The 21999-nt window shown below is 43.8% G+C and overlaps 1 protein-coding gene across 5 annotated transcripts in view; it reads left to right on the forward strand.

The window, feature by feature from the left end:
• The window catches only part of scaper (S-phase cyclin A-associated protein in the ER), a 45244-nt gene extending 24041 nt beyond the window's left edge, over positions 1-21203 (forward strand). For all 5 annotated transcript variants that reach the window (XM_029152690.3, XM_029152691.3, XM_029152693.3 and 2 more), the window contains 9 exons: positions 2151-2266; positions 8916-9039; positions 10279-10508; positions 12097-12252; positions 13339-13573; positions 14770-14919; positions 19479-19670; positions 20247-20295; positions 20573-21203. In XM_029152690.3, the coding sequence (XP_029008523.1) occupies positions 2151-2266; positions 8916-9039; positions 10279-10508; positions 12097-12252; positions 13339-13573; positions 14770-14919; positions 19479-19670; positions 20247-20295; positions 20573-20670 (1350 nt within the window). In that variant the 3' untranslated portion in view covers positions 20671-21203. The remainder of the gene's footprint in view (positions 1-2150; positions 2267-8915; positions 9040-10278; positions 10509-12096; positions 12253-13338; positions 13574-14769; positions 14920-19478; positions 19671-20246; positions 20296-20572) is intronic.
• The last annotated feature ends 796 nt before the right edge of the window (positions 21204-21999 follow it).

Genomic DNA, 21999 nt, shown 5'->3' on the forward strand with positions numbered 1-21999 from the left:
CCTTTTTTTCATCTTTTGAGAAACTGACCTGTTGCCAATTCATAGCTCCAAAACATTCTTTCAGCTTTTTCTTTTTAATAAATCTTTCTTTTCCAGCCTTTTGTTCCTGCAATTAATTACATTTTTTTTATTATGAATTTATTTCTCCGAAGTATTTGAAAACTAGGTGGAGGATTTTTTTTTTTTAATTTGTGAATAGTTGCTGACCTTTATAACCACTAGCATCTAGCTTCTGTAGGCAACAGCAACTTTCTAAGTACACAAATTACATACAAGCAAGATTTCTGTTGCCCTCCACAGGGACAATACGTCAACAGATGCTTGTATAGTTTCCTTATGAACTTGGCTTGTAAGGTGTTATTATGTGGGGGGAGGGCCTTTTGAACATCTTGTTTTCAGTGAAGTGTATGTTCTTGCGAGAATACTCGAGTGCCTCTCTTGTTTTCTGTGAACCATTGCATGTGTAGACCACCTAAAGATAGGATGTCAGGTAGTTTAAATGTAATCCTCTTCACTGGTATTGTTCCATCGTCACCACAGATAAATCTGTCAGCAGAGGCAAAAAAGGCACAGACTAGTCAAGCAACTCTTGTCTGGTTTCTGCACGAGACAGCCAGGATCGGGCAGGTCCCAGTCACCTTCTTTAATACCGTTTGATAAGCTGCTATGAAAGACCTTCCTTTTCTCATTTACCGTAGAAGCTTTTAGCTAGGTGTGTTGATGGGTGCGTGTTAAGAGAGGGGTTAAGCCAAGCTCAGTGAGTGAGACCCAATTGATTAGGCAGGGAAACTGCATGGAAGCCAGAATGAAGTTCTTTCTTCCCCAAGCAATCCTAAAAACCTTGAAATTGTCTTGGAGACGTTTTTTCATTATGTGGAAGGTAAATAATCTTTGGTGTATGTTGTTCCATGCCTCAAATACTGTTCAGCATGCTTTTTTTCATGCTCCCTACCACCTTACGCGAGGAGCAGTTACCCCAGCAGCCGGCATGAATGACAGATGAAGAGCTTATCTGTAATTTGGTAAAGCGCTTCTCTCTCAATGTGTTCAGGCTTGTTGGCAACTTCCCATGTGTGGAACAAAAGCGCTGTGAAGTGGCTGGATTTTAGTGCTGTCACTGCAGTAAGGAGCCTGTAACCTCATTAGGTAGAGGAGTGACCGGCAGTGTAACGCGGCCCTCTGCAGTCATGTGCAGAAGGTTCTCCATCAGCAGCTCCCCTTGTGCGCCTTTCGTCTCTGTCAGCCCAGGAACAAATACGCCTAATAGTCAGTGCTAGTCCGGGCTTTACACTGTACTTGTTGATTTATTAAACACTGTAGTAGCATCATCTAAACTGAAGTACTGCCAGTTACTCTGTCATCACAGGAGGACAGGACTTAATTCTTTACACGTGTTCATAAATCTAATGCAGTGGGCTCAAGTGAATTCATTTCTTTTCTCTCTATTGTAAATGAAATTGGAAAAATACAACAGAACCTAATCAGTTTTCTTGAACAAGCTATAAATATGAAGTTATTACATTAGCTATGAATGTATGAGTTTCAGGGCAAATTAAAATACAAACACAGGGCCAGTAGAGGAAAAACACTTAAAAGTGACAAATGTAACAAAAGGGAAGATGTCTGAAATTATTGTGAGCGACTCTGCAGCTCTTTGAGTGTAAAAGGTTTAAAAGCCTCTATGCAGGACTTCTGGCTTTTTATTCCATGCAAAAGGAGAGGTCTGGCATCCTTCAGTGCCTTAATGAATGTCTTCTAATATTAGTCTTCTAAGATAATGTTACAGTTCAGTGTGTACTGTTCTTAGCAGTTGTCTTAATTTTAGAATTTTTCTAATTGGACTCTCCTTAGCCTTTTCTCGCTTTCACTCTGTCTGTGGTCGTCGGCCCAGACCACCCCGGGTGCTACCTGGAGCCTGCAGAGCGTTTGCCTTCTGCTGAAACTTGACTGCTGTGGGGCGGAGTCAGCCCGTGCACTTTTGAGATTAAACAGGAATACTACAGGGATCACTTTGTTTCAGATTTCAATCCCTCGCCCCGCAGGAGAAAGACGGGCTCCCTCCCTGGCGAGAGCCATGTAATCCCCTGTCCAGCCGCTGGCTCCTCGTCCCTTGACTGTACCTCTGTTTCTGTCTGTTCTCGCCTCAACAGAACAATGCAGACCAAGTGGCCTTCCAAGTGGGCGGCGGCCTGTCAACTCTGGAGCAAATTCTCCAGGTCATCACCGCTGCCTCCACACCCACCGCAGTCCCTCGCATTCCTCTCAAGTGAGTACCATCACCAGTATTTGCATTTATAGGAGAAATCTGCTCATATTATGTAAATGAATATTCAGTTTTCATTTACATAATATGTATAAGTGCATAAAAGTTTATGTTGAGCCACGGCATTTTTCTAACTTTACGTAAATGATTAAATCAGTTGCTGTGACCTACACTACATTACGTGACCTAATAAAGTTTCTGTTTCAAGCCAGCAGGGTGAGCTGTCTCTTTAGCTTATGCTTATTAGCACAATTTGATTTTGAAAATGCTGATAAATTAGTTTTTGAGGCTGTGTTAGCCATGAGTGAGCGTCATGTTGTTGGCTCCAGTAGGTATCAGTCTAAATTTAGGTTTGTCAGAATTGGACCCTGTGTTTTTTGAGGGAGGGGGCGTTCAGCAATGACAGAAATTCCCTGTGCGGCAGCATTTTAGGGATTATCTGTAGCTACAACCCGATTGATTACTCTGATATCTTATTTCAGATACCAGTAAATTATTTTTGACCTACAAAATATGTAACACTGATAAATGCTACTGTAACTATTCCAAAGAAGTAAAAGGGGCTATAACAGATTGTATTTACTATGATGGAAATGCCTTTAAACAATCTTTAATTTTTAATCGATTTAGAAATGCTAAATCCTGGAACAGCTGTAGCGTGTATCCATTCTTTGACCTCATGAAAAACAGTGTTTTATTTTATAATTGTGGTTTCTTTTGCAATCGTGTAGAGCGAGTGAGCTTATCTCAACTAACTAACTTTTATCAGTGTTTATAGTTGCACCACTTAAATAAATACTCTCATTTTGTATTAAAGCGTAGCAGTGCTCGGCTTCTAGAAATGGAAATCATTTCCATTTCCTTAATCAATTCGTGTCCATTCTTTTCTCTGAAAATTCCGAGAGCACACGTGTCTATCTATCATTTGGAGTGCAGAGTATTTTTGAGTTGTGGGTCTGGTGTTTTGCATGGCCTGCCAGTAGATAACCTCAGAGAGGTTGCTGTAGTCACTAGTGGGACTTTGTAATGGACTCGAATGGCCTTGCTTTCCCATTCATTAACATTTACTGGTCTCTGAATCTCTGCTAATGGACAAATGCTTCTTATATTTATAAGGCTTTTAAAGGGCATAACATGTATATTGATTTTTTTGTACTCTCTGTTCCTCAATCATTGTAATCTGAGGGAATTTCAAGTAGTCACTTTGGAATTGGAAAAAACTGTTATTCTCTTTAATGGAGACGTTTTCCTTTGGTTTTGAGTTTGTTTGCACATCTATGTTGTCTTGGCTTAGATGCACACAATGCCTGTTTTTTAAGATGACATAGTGAAGATTAGGCTTGGGTGTGTGTGTGTACACTGGTCCATACCGGCCCTGAAGTGTGTTATTAATAATTATAAGAATTAGCCTTTCTTTCAAGCTAAATCTCGCACATGGCTATACAAATTTCTCTGCAGAGCAGTTTGACACAAGCTTTAGATTAACCCAGTGACAGACGCACCACAGTATGCCCAACTTCTACCACATTATTTTAGTAGCTTGTTTATAATTGGGCTCCTGTGCTGCTAACGCTAGCGGACACTTGAGAGCGTTGCCAGCTGAGAGTTGAACTAGTGATAAGCCCCCGATGAACATATTGATGCCGCCACATGGTGACATTTATCAACAACGTATGCAGTTTGTTTTCTAGCTTGTATCCAAAAACAGTCAGTGCATTTAAATTAAGGATAAATAAACAAATTAGGATTTTTTTAAAGTAAGAGCAGGTGTAGCGAACTAAGATCTATTTCTGCTTATCATTCCATGTGCACGTCTGAATGCTTAAAGTTTTTATCAAATGAATCTGACTCCCTGTTCTGTTTTGTAAACCGTGTAGGAAAGGTCACCCTCTAACCTTGTAATGCAGCTCAGTCAATGTAGTCGGTAGCTAGTGTCACGACGCAGCCCCACTGTCTACTTATCACTATCCATCATCTGAACGACTGCGCGGCCTAATGGGCTGCTGCACAGATGCTAGCCCCAGAGTGCGCTACATTATCTGTTTACAGTGATGCTGCCATATTGATCACCTCCTCCTACCAGATAAGCAGAGTGATTTACCAAAAACGGCAGCTGCAGAGATGCTCCTGCCATATCTCTCCCTGGGGAGGCTGATTCCATCTTGTTACCATTACATTAATGAGCTAATTCCCTTACGAGGCTCCGCTAATGTCCTGGTGTAACCCTGTGGTCACTGGAATGTCTAGATCGGAGTTTATGCAGCCACTGTCATTAGCATCACCTGAAAAGATGCTATCTGGCAAGAGGAACAATGGCCTTAGCAAAATACATAAAAAATTAATTTAGCTATATTTGGATTTTTTTTTTAATATTTTAAATCCATGCATATCCAAAAATCATTCTTTTGTTGTTAAATTGTTTTCATAATTTTAATTTTTTTATATGCAACAGTTAATTTGCACAACTCTGTCTTATGAACTTGTTATATATTTTCAGAACTTGTGGAAAATAATCCACTTCATTTTATCTAATGTGAGAGGAGGAATCCATGTGCCTATGTAGCTTTAGAAAACCAAAAAAACAGATGGTCTTCAAGTCAGGTTTTCAGATTGTATTGCTTTCAGATATCAGATATACATTGACTACGCTGATGTTGAATAAATTTAAACAGTCCTTTAAACAGTTATTACCTTTTAAACAGTTGGTCTCAGAAGAGTCCCTGGACACTGCGTGTTGAGCCAATTTGTATTTCCACCTCTGTCTCACATGACCTGGTGTATCCTGTGAAATCAGACCTGCTACCTGTGGTTTTATTTCAGGATGTTTTCCGCCATTTGGATGTGTGTGTGTGTGTGTGTGTGTGTGTGTGTGTGTGTGTGTGTGTGTGTGTGTGTGTGTGTGTGTGTGTGTGTGTGTGTGTGTGTGTGTGTGTGTGTGTGTGTGTGTGTGTGTGTGTGTGTGTGTGTGTGCGCGCGTGTGTGTGTGTGCGCGCGTGTGTGCGCGCGTGTGTGCGCGCGTGTGTGCGCGCGTGTGTGCGCGCGTGTGTGCGCGTGCGCGTGCTCCTTCTTCTCCTGTGCGTGATGCTGTGTGACGGCTCATCAGATTTCCTCCTCTTCATACCTGGCCAGTGTGGCACGACAGCCAGAGTGGATGTCTTGGAAGCACTCAGGGTATCAGAGAGATCAACAGCAGAATCAAATTAAATGTCATTTAAATGGCAGTGAATGAAGGCATTGTTGGACAGCACAAGGGAATGGATTTGGTCCTCACCTTTTATTTTGGCTTTGGATTCTTTTTCTTCCCCTGAACACAAATTTACCCTGTTTAAGTGGCAGGGACTCAACCTGATCTGGAAGTTGGTCAGATTTCTGCAGCGTTGCTCCAGTCAGGCTTGACTGTGCACATAGGAAACGCACAGAGAGGGCAAGAAATCTGAGACTTGGGTTGAAGAGCACAGATCTCTGGCTTGATAACCCAAGGCAGTGACAAAAAGCATCAGGAGTCCTCTACATGCTTGTTGTCCTGTTGTCAGCTGAACTGACAGTCGGCCATTTATTATAATAAATGTTCTAATTATAAAATACAAAGTTTAGACAAAAGTAACTTTTTTTCTGTTATTCAAATTTAGTTTAGAGCCATTGCTTCTTATTTGTGCTGTAATGAGCACTATAGATGCTTTTTTAGTTACATTGTGGAGAGATTCTGGTCTACTGGAGTATTTACTGCCTTGACCGTTGCTTATGAGGATTTTACAAATCAGCCAACCCTCTGCCATATCATGTGTGGGACTATTGGCCACCCAGGTAGCGACTTCACCTCTGCAGGGTGGTGAGACAGGATCAGGTGTGCCCTATCCCTCCACCTCATATAATTCTGAATCGCTTTGCAGGTGAAATGGGTCTTCCCTGGCTGTCTGAGGTTAAGCCGTTCAGTGTAAGTGTGCAGATTACAATCACTAATGATTTGTCTCTTTATTTCTCTATCTTTTCAATCAGCACCAGCACCTACTGTGTGTTTAAACAAAGTGATGATTCCCTACGTGGGTAAATATAGTGTCTGTGGTCATTGTGTTATCTGTGTAACCTGGATGATGGATGGAACACCATCAAGGTGACGGTGAAGGATGTTGCCTGCATATAGATAGACTGGCATAAAGCAGTCCCCACAACGCTTTTGTGCAACATGAGACAGGCCGGTGCGGCACTTTACCAAATTGTTCCACAAAATCTTTTTCTGAAGCTGTCACTGGGTGATACTGAGAGAGTGTGATTCCCAGAGAGGGGAGGCTATCAGGTGACGCGCTCATCAAGCTCAATTAGGTGGGAGGAAACCAAAGACAGATCACTGTGCTGGTTCATTGTACAGGCTGGTGTAAGGGCATAACTCAAACATGCTTTTGACAGGCTCCTCATTTGTTCAGAGATGACCAGAGACAAGCCTGATTAGCTGTGTTACAAAGCAATTGCACGGTAATTGCATGAGCAGTTGAGTGAGACAGTTTTGTCTTGCCAGAAGAAAAGTGATTTAATTTTGAAGATGCTGTTCAGGTCAGGGATGGACAACACAGCCACTCCCTTGGTTAGCATTGGTTTGTATTACAGCTAGTTGTAATTAAATGATCATTATTTAATTTTTTTCTTTAGCCTTCTTTACTTATCTGACTACTAACTAAAATTACTTTTGGTTGTTTTTATCTCAACCAAAAATTAGTATATAACTCATTATTAAGAGTTTCACAAAGACAGCATTAGATAAAGTATTGTACAGTTGTAAAGTACAGTAAAGTAAAAATATAAAGGATATTTCTTTTAATTTAAAATTAAATATATATGCATTTTGTGTATCAACAAAAATTTATTGAAAAAATCTCCTAGTTGGCTGGTCTCTCCCTAGACCATGAGAACATTACAAAACACAAACTGTTTGCTGAACTGAAAGAGCTTTATGAGCAGAGAGTTCAAAGTTCTTCTTCATTCCTTTTTTTTTTTTTGAAGGACAGATTAAATATCCCATTACACACACAGTTTAGGACATGTATGGCAGCATTCCAGGAAGGTGTTGTGAACAATGTGGTGACACTACAGTGTGTGTGTGTGTGTGTGTGTGTGTGTGTGTGTGTGTGTGTGTGTGTGTGTGTGTGTGTGTGTGTGTGTGTGTGTGTGTGTGTGTGTGTGTGTGTGTGGTACAACAACAAACTCCTTCCTGTAAGTGTAATCTCAGTCATTATAGAAGGCAAATCTGGCTGCTCTCTGAGGTTCTGCCCCGTCTTTTCATTTCTGGTCATTTGACATTCTTATTGTTATTAACTGCTTTACTCAATGGGAACATGATCTTAAATACCCCAACAGTAACCTAAGCTAACCTTGAAGGAACAGTGTTTGAGTTGTCATTTTGGTATTTGTACAGAGGCTGATCTTAGTCCTGTGTTTACTAGAGTATCAGAGTCCTGATGCTGCATGGCTTTACCCAAGCATAGTTAGGCTGGGATCTCGTTACCTCAGCGCTTTTCCCCTACATGCTGCTCTACCAGTCCACTCAACTATAATGGCTTAACTTTCTTTGTCTTAATGCTTTAACAGAATTACTGTCAGCGTTGCTGGCTTATAGTGCCGCAGCAATTTACATGAAAGCTCAGTTTTGTGTAATCGTTTTTAGCAAGTGGTCGGTTATTGTTTTCAGGTGGACTGAACTGCGCTTAGATGCCACATTTGGACACCGTCCGATCACATCAAATGTAGTGGTTCTCACATTAACACCACATTCCACTTCTGACAGCTTTACACTCCAGCGTCGATAATGAAATGGCAAAGCGACTGATCTGCCCGCTGGCAAATGCTAAGTATAGACTAGAGAAAGTTATTGACAGACTGGGTTGTGCCTCGGCCTAATCTATGTTCCTTTGCTCTGCGAGCGTGGTTTGCCTGAAAACGAAGAGCAGATGTGAAGGTTTCGGTAGATATCAAAATGTTTACCAGTTGAAATAAACACGGCCTACTTTAGGCACCGGAGAGACAGATACCATTCTTCCAGCGGGAAGATAGGATACGCCATTTCACCAATGGCTAAAATATACAGTTGTCAGAAAATATTAACTGATGAAACGGGGGGGAGTGGGAGTCGTAGTCGCAGCAGAAAGATTGGTCAGTTATCTGAAGCATTAATCTTCTCTGTGGCTGGTTTTAGAGCAGACATAATACAGAGGCACGCTGGCTGGCTGGCGCAGCGCTGGCCGCGGCTATGAGGGGCTGCTGAGAGGAATAGTTTTATCTCTGCAGCGGAAATGCTGCACCATCTCCGCCAAGATAGGCCGGCGATGGTGTCCAGCTCCCCCCGAACATGGCTCTGGTGAAGGGAGTGTCCACAAGTCGCCGATATGAGTGTTTTATTCCCCAAATCAGCTTCCTTTGCTTGTGCTGTCAGCGAGATATGCCTTTGACTTGTGAAGACAAACTACACCCTTAAGGAACCACAAATAGAGAAGAGTGTGTTTAGTTTCCTGATGACTGCAGATAGTCAGCGCCCAGGGCTAGACGGTTACATCCCAGTAGTTGTGCTCCTTCGACGGACGTCGAGGGGAGTAGCGGTGTGTCATGAGGGGTGTGTGTGTGTTTAACCTGTGATTTATATGGGTTTGTCGTCTTTCTGTGTTAGATCTCTCTGTGCCGCTGTAAATTCCTACTACCTGGCATGTTCCTGCTGCCCCTTCAACTGCTCGTACGTGCTGTTCAGCAACAAGATCGCTCTCCTCATGGACCTGCTGCTGCATCAACTGACTGTAAGTCTTTGCATCAGTACACAAAGGACCTACTTTACCTTCAGACTGGTTTCACTCTTGCACTCACCACGGTTGTTGTTACCATGGTGTCTTATTATTTCTGAGGTAGCAACACGTCTTGTATGTGTTGTCTCTATTACCTCTGCTTTGTCTTCATTTCTGTTTTGACATACAGTTCTTTCACCACAGAGAAATCACTGCCTTCTTGCTGGTGTGTGTTTCTGCCACATTGCTAATGAAAGACAGACCAAGACGCGAGCTAGCAAGTAGCAACCATTGCCCAATCTCTCTGCAGATGCCTCCTGACTTGGGGGAATGTGAGCGCTCAGGCAGGCTGCACTGCGGCGACATGTCAGCCCATATCCCTCAGCACTCGGTGCGAGGGACTGTAAACATCAGTCCACTCCAAACATCTAAAGATGGCGGCTCACTGGGGCCGCCTGCACTCGCAGCACAGAGGGGACAAGGAACAGGGTTGCACTACATGCGTGAACTCTACTGAGGTTTCCTTCTGCAGCGCAGAGTTCCAATCCAGAGCTGTCATATTTCCTTAGGGCACACGGGGAGAGGCTAGCCTGTATGCCTCAGTTTATATAAAACATATCCCAGCAGCTGCTCTGCTGACTGACATATCCAGCAGCACTGCAGGGGACTAACAAACTGCTGCATGTGTCCAGCGCATTATGAATTGGATCCAACAATTATACACCCCTCGACGATGAGTTACCATTTGCGTTACAACTCGGACAACAATCTTGTAATATTTTCAGACGCACATTAAAATGCTGTGGTGTCGAATGGTTTGTGTGAAGGTGGTGCGTCACACTCTGTGCGTGTGAGTTAGGACCGGAGTGAAGCAGTGGGGGTAGCGGTGCCATATGAGCATGTCCACTTTTTAATTAGATTTGTGGAGAATGTCGGTGGATTTACCTATGCTGTCAGCATTCGCCCCAACCATTAGACCAAATGAGAAGGTTTGCCTTTACAGCGTTCTCAATGTTGAACAGCTGCACTATATTTTAAATTTGCTTGTGTTTGAAGAAGTGCAAAAAAAGAAAAATGTATGGGTGACTCTTTTTTTTTCCCTACTGCAGAATCTTTATTCAAACCTAAAACATTTTTCAGGATGTAGCGGAGCCTTTATTACTCATTGGACACGATGAATAATATTTCTAGAATAAACCACCATTGTGATGACTTTTTCTGAGCTTTTCTGTACCATCCTTTCTATTCCCACAGTTGTATGTCCCAGACGAGGACAAGTCCATTTTTGGACGCAGTGTGAACAAGCAGGTCTTTGAGGGCTTGACAACGGGGCTGCTGCAGACCACTGCGACCATCCTCGGGTCCCTGTTGCCACATATGTCGGAATGTGGACAAGGTGAAAACATGTGGATTTCCTCCCCAGATGCCAAGGTCAAAAGCTCTGCCTCGGAGTCCTTCAACACTCGCGCACAAGACCTAATCAGGTATTTTTGTTATTATTGCTCTCACACTTCCCTTCCTGCTACATGGCACCTTTTTGCCCCCTTCATCTCGGGATGTTTTTATTTCTTCGTGTGGGTATTTCCTGCACTCTGCTGGGTTGCGTGTTCTTCTCTTCCAAGCTTCATGTAAAGATCAGTGTGATAAAATGTCACGTTTAACTGGTATCATGTTATAATGGTAGTTGTGTAGTAGTGACTGTATATTCTGACATCTTTCCAGCTTGTGACCCCCCCCCGCTCCACACACACACACACACACACACACACACACACACTTAAAGTTAAATGGGTTTGGGGGGGGCACAGAGTAGCATAAACAAAGAGCACTTCCAAAGCTTTGAAAAGTCCCCTTGAACCTGGTGTTTGAGCTACCCGTGTTGGTCTGGACTGTAGGAGTTCCACTGTGCAGGAGAAATGTGGCCTGTGAGTTAAGACAGACCCAGTCTGGTGAAGCCTTATGGACGAGTGCAGTCTTTCCAGCCGCTCTCCTACAAGCCATGTTTCATGTGGACAGAGCAGCTGCACAGGCCCACCGCTCTCATCCACTGACCCAGTCGTAACCCTGCAGACAGGGGAGGGCCTGAGAAAAATGGTGTCGTCAGACTGATAATCCCAAGTACGAGCACAAGATTTACCTAAACTGCCTGTATAATGTATATGCTGGTGCGGAAGGACAAAAGATCAAAACATGTTTGGCTTTTGCAACACCTCTCCCATTATGCCAACCTATATATCACATAGAAAGGAGATCATCGTTTCCTTTACCTCTGATCACTTCCTCACTTTCAGTGCTTTTAGTCCCTTGTCATTGTAAATGTTTTTGATGTAATGAGACGCAAAGGGACGAGTTTGACCACCAAGCAGGTTGTCAAACAGAGAGCAGACGCTGAAAAAAAAAAGGCCAGTATGAAAACGGATCCTTTCAACCCAAGTAAAGCTGCGATAGAGGATCAAGTCAAAACAATGGGACTAGGTTCAAGTGTCAAATGGCCTGTAGAGGAGGTTAAAAACGACTGTAATCACCTGTTTGAGCAGGAACTCCATGAGTGACAGCTCTAACAAAAGGAAAGATAGTGTCGGAATCATAGAATCACAGCGACTTTACAGTCTTAAAAGACTTGATTGGCAATCGCTGCACTCGCTCTGTAGAATTTTGTTATCTAAGCCAAGCCCAAGGGCCCGGGCACACAGTGGAGCTGTGAGAAGACGGCCCTAGGTCAGCAGACTGTCAAGGGCCCAGAACTGGGCTTGCAGGGGGGCCACATCAGCCATCTAATGACACTATTAGCAGTGATTTGTGGCTAAAAGAGTACAGGGAACATGATCATGAGACCTGTCATTGGCAAAGACAAATTGGAGATATCACAGTAATAGCAGGGGTTCGAGGGCTTAGGTTGAGGTATCTGCTTTCAGCTGCACTTTGGTGGAAGTATGCACAGTAAAGGCCTTTGTTTGCCTGTGTGAGATGAGCTTTTTACGAACAAGTCATCCAGGGGAAATTCGCTTTAGCATTTAGTAGAACTGCCACTAACCACCGTGTGTTTTTCCTCCTCTTGTGTCTTTCTTGCAGTTACATGGTAAATATGGGTTTGATCGACAAGTTGTACGGCTGCTTCCTGTCTGTCCAAGGGCCCGTGGATGAACACCCCAAGATGTCCTCGTTCCTCCAGCAAGCCTCCGCTCTGCTGCACAGCGTGTGTAAGCTGTGCTTTGTCGTAACTGGACGGTGAGCACACGCTTCAAACAGACACCTCTCCTCGCATCTAATGACAGAGGCTCAGTCACTGACGGGAAGACTCCGTGAAGACAAGCTCAGGGTTACACAAAGGAACACTGTGGCTCCACTTCAATCAGCCAGCAGTGTTTTTTTTTTTTTCTCCAGCCAGCTAGTTGGCTAGCTGACCAGGCTGTCGTTACTGCACATAGAGATAGGCATCTCCTTGACCCAGCGCTCTGTCACTCACTATAAACCCTAGCCTGCAGCGCGGGGGGAGCCCACCCACGTGTGCCGCAGTGACCTCCACTTGGAGAGGTTCAGTGGTCCTGCTGACAGAGCCTAAGCATACAGTCGCACCGAGGGACGTCCTACAATGGGTGCAGGCCCAGAACCGCTTCGATGTGGCAGCGGCTGAGCAGCGCTAACGTCACAACTCAGCCGCGGTCACTCCAGGATGTTGTCGTTAGCTTTAGTGTGCGCTGCTGTACCTTGCCAGCTGTAAGGTGCTGCACCAACAGTCACCAGCTGCTTCACATCAGCATAGGGAAAGACAACAACAGTAGGACCTTGTTCCTGTTTGTCACTGTATATCTGTGAGAAACCGTACTGTCATATGATGTAGGTTTAATGAGACCAGTGTTATGGTCCATACTGTGGCCAGCAGCCTCTGTTCTGCCAAGATTCTCCGTGTGTCATGTATAAGGAGAGCGCTGTGAGCGTGTAGAATATTTTGTCCATGCCAGTTGCTGTGTCAGGGGATTATAATGGCATTAGGAGGCTGTGTTCTTGCCTAGCAGCATATTTCACGCAGAGCCTGTTGGCTAACATCAAGTATCAGCATGCACTGTAGGTTCCATCAAGAGGTCACACACCCTCCATTCTAGTAGGCTGCAAATCATAGATGCTGCCGTCTTAAATTGTCTGGGTTAGCCATTGGTTTTCACTGGAGTCTTATCCAATCTGTCGGACTCGATATCTTTATTGCAGTGCAAGTCAGACAATTTTAGAATTTAGAAGCTGCAAATTTTTTTGCTCGATTCCAAGCGTTTTTTTGGAGTTTTGCACAGAATGTGTTGCTCGTCTCTTCCCCCACAGTGCCCCCAGTATATTTGACAACAAACGCCAGGACCCGACCGGACTTACAGCCTTGCTGCAGTCCACGGACCTCGTGGGAGTGGTGCACACCCTGTATTGCATCCTACTGCACAGTTTCTTGCCGGAGTCGTCGTCCCAAAGTCAGGAACCCTACAGCGCTGGGGTCATCCAGGTGGCTCTGCAAGGCATCCGCTTCCTCAACAGTTTTGCCTTGATCGACCTATCTGCTTTCCAGGTATTTCTATGAAATCCAAAACCCCCACACACAAAAAACAAAATAAACAAAACAAATAGGACATATTATAGAGCCAACTAATTTTGAACACTTTTTTTATGTTTTTCTATAATAGTAAATTGTTTTGGATGAAACAAGTTTTTAAGACAGTGATGTGCCTCCATTAAAAAAAATAGCAGTATTTTAGAATGTATGAAGTTCCTTTTGTAAAGAGCCATTAGAAAAGGAGTTCCTCTCCTCAGGACAAAGCTGACCTGAGCACATAAACACAGGCGCCCTCTGACCCCAGGTCAGTTGTTGGAGCTGCGTAGAGGCTGGTGGGTCATTCGTTAGGACAGAGTTTGAATGATTAGTACTGTAAGCTGGGCTGTACATAACCCAAGCCGAGGAGGAGAGGACGACAGCTTCACTGTGCTAAGACACCGCATAGACGAAAAGGCACAAGAGCAAGAATGCTGTTAATTATTTTAATGTCTCGCGGTAATTACTTTGAAGCAGCTTCCTCTCGCTGACCTGCCACACTCGGGCAACTGGAAACAGCTGCAAATGAAAGCGTTTCACTGTCGGCATTTTATGAACATTTTAAATAATGATTCTTTTTTTGGCCAGCAGTTGTAATCACCTTGTATTTCACATTAACAAGCAGCTAATGCATAATGCAGTGGAGTGGATGCAGGAATTAGGCTTTTAACTCCAAGATTAACGTTTTGATGTAGACTTTAACAAATTAAAAAAAAAAAAACATTTTTTTAATAAAAAAATTCAAGCTAAAAATAAGTTTTCCACTATGCTAAATTATTTTTAATGTATGTTAGCATTTTGCTTTGCAGAGAGACTCCATACATTTTTAATCCCTGTATATGCAAACTAAAATGAATTGCATTAATGAATGTTACACTGCTTTCACCCCAAACTCTCACGCTGATCTTGTTGTGCTCTGTCACGCTGACATGTTTAATAAATACTGTCTGTGAGCGGCTCCTAGCATCTCATTTCTGAGTAGGATTGGGTTTTGTTTTTATGGTGGGATCCTGCTTCAGTTGTCTATGCTCTTACACCATGTGTGTTTTTTCACAAGCTACACTATATAAATAAACCGTTTATGACTTTGCATTGGTAATATATTATGGTTATTCTAACATTTTATAAATGATGTATGCAATAAAATAAAGTCCTTACTGTCTGTGACCCGTCAGTCTGTTCTAGGAGCTGAGGGCCTGTCTCTAGCTTTCCGGCACATTGTCAGCTCTCTGCTCTGGTACTGCAGCCAGCATTCCTCTGAAGAGCTTCTGCACGAAGTCATCATCTGTGTGGGATACTTCACGGTTAACCACCCTGACAACCAGGTAAATAACGTTAATTTGTTAACTTTATTGTTTTCATTTGAGAAAAACTAAAAGGTATATTACGTAATTGGAACAAAAATGCTGAAGGATTCTTACTATTGGTCTCTACGTCACTTACTGTACCCACTGTGCCGTCCTTCTAAAGCTGCTTACTGGCCCTTTGGAAGTGAGCAGGGTGTGATGAAGCAGACCTGGCTGCTGTTTAATTGGCTGCCATGCATGGCCCACCTAACGGGGCTGCTGATTATCTATGTTACAGTTGACTGGGCTTTGATTGTGTTAAGCCTGACCCACACAAGCTGCAGCAACAACTCCATACTTAAACCTCTGTTATGTCATTTATGGTCTGCTCAGTCACATTAAACCCTCTTTGGAACACTTTATAGGCTGATTCTGATTTGCTAGATTCTTTATTTCAAATTAAAGTTTTTTTAAAGTACAGCTCCTAAGCTCCATCTCTCTCGCTCCTACAATTTAATTATTCTGATGAACAGGATTAGCATTTGTTGGTCATTGCTGATCCAATTTGCATATCACATTGAATAATTAAATGAGGACTAATGATTAAATTAGGCAGGTGACAGATGATTTGTCTTGGTACACTGACACACACCACAGCTGTGCTTGACCCGCCAAAATAAAAAACCTGTAGGTTGCTGAGAATCTGTAATATACCTACATCCAGCCTAAGCAGTGCCAACAAGAAATGCATTGGCTTCTTCATATGATTGGAAAACAGGATTCAACACTACCTCCACACAGAGCTGATCTTTGCCAGCGGTCCGGCTCCTGGAATGTGTCCATCCCGTACCGCACCAAGATGGATGGCGTTAAGGAGAATATTTAGAGCAGCTTGAGCTTTTCTCAAGCTAATGTAAGCATTGGCAGGACACAAAAGCAGCCCGACCCGAGGCTTGTGCAGTCGCACAGACTGCTGATTCACCGTCGGCACACCAGCTTTTGTTTATGTATACGTATGTATCCACTAGAAATAAGGCTTCACATAAAAAGCAGAACTTTGAAGCAGCGCTGTGCCTGGTGATGTATTCCCTCTGCTCTGGGGCCATGAATAATTCACGTTGTCACATAAAAAGCCATTGGGAGAGTGACATATGTAGGCTTGTGTGTTTTTCAAGTGTGTCTTTGCTCATGGGGGCCACTGAGCCATGTAACCATATGTTTCATTGTCTGGTGGGTGCATCCATGGAGATCTATTCACATCAAACCCCAGCTAAGAACAACTCAGCCCGATTTCAGAGCTGACATGTACCTGTACTTCCTCTTCCCCAGTAATCTCCTCCGCCTTTGAATACCGTGATTCATGTGTGATTCACCCGTGGTGATGATTTGTTGAATCTTTGAGCTGACGGAACTGTAATTGTAAACTGTTGACACGTTAACCCACCTGATTCATATGTTCTTTTTTCCCCAAGACTCCAAGTAAGTTGATAGTGTGGAAATATTGAGAAAACCGTAGCCACACACGCTGCTGCTCTCCTGATACAGACAGAAGCAGGTAGTTTCAGGTAGTGTGTGCACTCCTTAAAATGTAAAAGCACTGGCTCTGCTCATGTTATGGAAACGGCTTTGTCTTCATGTCGGCCAGCGTTTCATGAGCTATGGATCGTCTCTCGATCGCCCCTAGCCTTATCTGCAGGGTCATTCCTCTCCTTCCCGTTCCCTATGGAGGCGTTTCCTCTGCCCCGCGGGCCCAAACCGACCTGTGTGCCTGCGATTCCTGTTAACCTGATGTTGAAACGCTCCCTTCAGCAGTCCATTACTGCCAAGACAACCAAGCCCTCACTGCCTGCAGGCTAAGTGCAGCCTGTGTAGACCATAGGGAGCCAGCGCTGGGGAATGCACACTCCGTATCGCCCGGCAGAGTAAACAGACGCAGACACACAGACAGACACTCTCTCCGCTGACTGGCAGGAGAGGGTCTGATTGTTAGCCCGGTGGATGATTTACACTGCGCTTCAAGGGTGAGCGCAGGTCCAACTGCCTTTAAGTGAAGCTGAGGACATTTTATCCCCGCCAACCTTTCAGTGAGCGGTTTCCATTTGTCTGTAACGCTGTCGTCGGCTTAGTTTTAGGGCAGAATTATCAGCAGCGTGATCTGGAGTGGAATGACAGCATCAGCTCATAGAGATAAATAAAGAGTTATTTAGCTTTATTGTGTAAACATCGGGTTTTTATGGGTACTGACGTTTGCCTTAAAAGTCAAGTTGGAGTGTCTGTGTCAATGTCTGGATCACTAGGGTCCAATTGTCCAACGGTAATTAACACAGCGTCCTGTGCACATCTCAAAGACGTTGTAAAAGTTGTAAAGAAGCACTAAAGTGTTGTTTAACTAACTTTGTGGTGTCTGCTGTGCTGCTTGTCTTATCAGTAAGAGGATGGATCTGGTTTATATTGTAGGTCTGCGCGTCTGGTTCCTCCTGAGGTGTTTGAACGCATCGTCATGTCTAGACGGTTCCGAATCCTCCAAGTGTTTTAAAATGATCACTTTTGTGAAATATGAATTAAAATGCTATTTAATCTTTTGCATTTTGCACTGAGATCGGGTTCTCGTGCACCGCTGCAGCTTCGCTTCCTGCCTCAACAATGGCTTTCCGCAGGAATTTGTTTGTGTTTTGGGACATTAACTTTACACACTCTGCTGTCGTTGAGGACGGCGAAGGAAGTTATGTAATGGAAGTGCCATAAACCTCAGCGCTGTTTGAAAACGCCAGCTCTCCCCGCTTAAGAAAGAACAGAGCAGGCGGGACCCTCTGATTTTTTTTTTTTTTTTTTGCAGGGCCTGCGTTTATGCAGGCCAGACGCACGGGTTCAGATGCTTGTTGTTAGTTTTATGATGTCAGCCTGCAGAATACTGAACTGGGAGAAGTAACGCTGCAGCATAATCTCTGCTTGGAAACCTGGTTGAGGCGTGGAAAGTTGGCAGAGGACGTGGTTTCTTTGTTACCTCCAGCCTCTCCTGCCACCGGCCTTTGTTTTATATCTTTTCTGCGTCGGGCACTTGAGAGTGGACAATTTGTTTAGGCAGCTGAAGATGGAGCTGTGCGCGGCGGAGGATTATGAGATAGCTGCGTGATTTGTGGGTGGGATCACCTTGGAGCCCCAGTTCAAACATCCAACACTTTGCAGGGTGTTAAATTATGATAACCGCACCATAAACATCCTGAATTTAAAAACGCAAAAATGAAAGGAATCTCCAGCTGGTTCAGACCTTGTTCACCTTTCACTCTGTTGCAACGGAGAAGATAAATATGATGACGTGGGATTTGGTGCGAAGTAGCGTTAAAATGCTAAAAGTAGGTGAACTGAAAAGAAGCAGCTCTGCTCTTGAAAACAACCAGAGCTCGTCTTTTTCCCCTTCCTTCAAATTTGTCCAGTAAGTCCCACATTCCTTTTGTGAAAAACACTCGTGAGTCAGTGAAACTGTGGGGATTTTGTTCCTCCCCACTTTTACACACACTTTTTCTGTATTCTTCCAATTCAACACTGCGCTTATTAATTAACACCAGGGCCTTTCTTTTTTTCTCTCTCTCTCAGCTTCATAAATTATATTTTTATAATTGACAAATGCAGCGCTCCTCACATTTGGAAGTATTTGTAATGCCCCGCGGTTCAACGCGTCCGACCTGTCCGCATGGATTCTTCAGACAAATGATGGTAGGAAATGCTTTCTGTCGCTTTGAACGCCGTAGAGGGCAGCTCTGAGCAGCTTCACCTTGGACTGATAAAAGCCATGAAATATCGCTTTGTTTATCCGGCCGCGCTATCAAAGGAGCCCGAGTCTTACCCAGTGTATTCTCAAAATCTTATAAATCTAGTGAATTTATGTCGCTCTGACTCGGGGACCTCACTGTGCCCTTCTGGTTTCCATTGAGTCCCACAGTCTGTACCTGTAAAGCTTCTTTTTTTTTCTAGCCAGGATTTAGCGTGCTGACCCCCCTGGCTCTCAAAGGCCACTCAGGGACCAGACCATTAGACCCGGACCTCTTCTTGTGCAGCAGTGCCCTCCTTCTAATCAAATGAGGCTGGGAGTGATTTGGTTTTAATACCGGTGGCCCGGATGCGACGGGCTGTGCGGTTGACGGGGTGTGATGAAGAGCAGGATGTCGGCAGGGTGAAAAGTACAATTAATGGTATTGCTCATTCCGCAGAGTGGGGGTGGCCACGCGGTTGGAGGTTGGCTCAGCCCGCCTCGCACCTCCACGTCCCCGGTGCACTGTGAATGCCCTCTCACCTCCTGCACTCGTCCTGTGCTCGAGTTGCTGAACAAAACTTGAAAGTGTAGCTTCATCCGCTCATATTGACAACCGTATACTCACTACTGTTGGGCCGAAGGAGGAACAAAACACCCCATCATTGTGTTTTATAGCCTATAATTGTGTAGTGGGAGGCAGTGCCCCCCCCCCCTCCATAGGTCACCTTCTAATGGCTGTTTGTGTGTTGTTTTAGTGGCAGATTTACATGTGGGAGGGGCCCAGAGCGATGATTTACGCGCAGCAGTGCCACCGCCCGGCTCAGTGACTGCTCCCTGTGTGTTCCAGGTGATAGTGCAGTCTGGCCGCCAGCCCAGCGTGCTGCAGAAACTGTGTCAGCTGCCCTTCCAGTACTTCAGCCACCCGCGCCTCATCCGAGTGCTCTTCCCCTCGCTCATTTCGGCCTGCTACAACAACCCGCACAACAAGGTGATCCTGCAGCAGGAGATGAGCTGCGTGCTGCTGGCGACGTTCATCCAGGTAAGCCTCCAGGAGACCGGGTCCACACGCCACGGCACCAGAACCCTCACAGCGGACCGAGGGAATGTGAATACGAATTACGCCCTACGTCTCAAAACACACTCGGATATTCAGAATTCAAACCCTGGCCTCCCTCCAACCTCTGCTCATCCTGGTGAATCTGTAGCAGGCAGGTCCTTAGATAAATGGCTTTGCTCACAGTGGATTTACCTGCCACTGGTTCAGCTCCCAGTAAACAGCTTGTCTCCTTCATCTTCCTACGACAACGCGGCTCTCGCCACCCTGCAACCACCACTGTTTAGACACAGATTAGCTCCCATTCAAAGGGAGACGCGCCATTGTCATTTCTTTCAAACAAGCAGTAATGCATGGCGTCTCGCCCCGCTGCCCTCATTGTTGGGTTAACCTCGAGAGCATTCCTCACAGTGAAACAATTTGATGCAGCTCGGTTCTATTCTATGTGGCGTTGGCCGGAAAAGGTAGGATTGATTAGCAAACTGAAAATAACCTACTGTGTGTGCTTGTAGTATTTCTTTTTATAGTAGCTGCTAATGCTCCTTATTAAATCGCCCCCAGGACTGTGCTGCTAACGAGAAAGACACCGACAACAAGGCGAAGCAAGGAGGTGCGTTATTCTGGAAATTGTATGAAATGCATTATTAGTTGGACTGATTTAATTTATTTTTACACCTAAGTAATAATGATAATATAAATAAACTATTAATAATTAAACTGTTTTTGATATTTTTATTTTGCACTTCATTGTGGTATTCATTATTCATTTTTCTCTTGTCACTCAGACTTGCTGTTCTGAGTGTGATTTGATCAAATGCTGTTTTTTTGCCCATGAGGATTTTTGTTTCACGTCCACATAATAAAGTCGCTCATTTCTCTTTCTCTAGTTTACCAGCTGCTGGATTACTGCGAGTTGTCCAACCGCTTCCCAAGAGATCAGTGGGACTCTGCGCTGCAGTTCTTTCTCAAGAAGCAGGAGGAATGATGGAGGTTGCACACTGCTCAGAATGGAGAAGCACAATACAAACACTACAAAAGGGACTGAGACGCGTCCGTGTTTCTCTGTTTCTGTTCCCTTTTTACTGACTTCAGATCTACGTTCTTCGAACTGTCAAATGTAAAGTTTGTGAAGCCTTTTTCGGTGTTTGCTGCCTCATAAGAATTACTTTGCACACGTGTTTTTGTACGTTAACAGTTCCGTTGTGAATGTTAGATTCTCTTTAAAACAGTGACAACATAATTTGAAATATAATGTATTTAAACTGTAATAATTTGCCAAATATTTTCATCAATATTAGGTTAATTTATTGTATGTGTCTCATGTGAATGAAAAATAACTATTCTACATTATGCTAGTTACAGTTTATGTGATCTGTTTGAATATATGTTCAGATTTCTATTTTTTAAGATCACATCTTTTCCTTTTCTCTCTTCATTTAAGAGAAACATGAGATTAATATAAGTTATTGTATAATTTACCTTCATCATATAAAATAAAAGACTTTGTTATTCACTGTCTATTTGGTTTCATTCTGTACAAAACAAATTAAAACCTACTAATGACTGTGATTCAAACACCAACACGTTTGTATTATGTACTGAGGTTTTAAGACCTAATGGATCATGAAAATGTTTATTTTGCCTGTGGTTTGAGTGAAAAAATGTATAACGTATATTTGGACATTATTTTCTCTCTCTAAACCTGGCTATTATTTTAAATATTTCAATGTTTGACCTGTATTCAACATACAGTGACCGTTTTTGTTTAGAAGTACTTGTCAACATCATTGCTGCCTCTAGTTTTGCACTTATGACAATTATGTATTCAGAAGTGAGCATTTGTTTGCTTTTTAAAACTGATAATCTGTTTATTAGTTTTTATCTTGTGTTTTTTTTTCAGATTTGCATAAATTGTTCCCGCATAAATTACATCGGCATATCTTAAAGACCTAATGAGATTTTGAATTTCACCTAGGATCCATTTCCTTCACTGATAAAAGTCGATCCTCCCCAACAAATTGTTGGGGTGTAGTGTGTCAGGCCCAGCTTGACCTGCTTGCTCTCCTGTCCAGAGGCTATTTGCCGATCAGGATACCTACTGGAATGAAAATAAACTCGAGGCACGCCAGGATGCGTCCGCCGGCTGGGAGTCCCCTCAGCGCTGCGCGGCTGCACGTTTTGTTGTGGGTCCATTCAGTGTATCCTTTACAGGTGATGCCAGATGCAGATAAGGGGCCGCCGCTGCCTGTCCTCTGTCTAGACTTGCAACTATGGGCCTCGGGTTGGACGTGCACTAAGACGTTTGTTTAAATAG

The sequence above is a fragment of the Betta splendens genome, chromosome 6 (genome assembly GCF_900634795.4).
Source record: "Betta splendens chromosome 6, fBetSpl5.4, whole genome shotgun sequence".
NCBI lineage: Eukaryota > Metazoa > Chordata > Actinopteri > Anabantiformes > Osphronemidae > Betta > Betta splendens.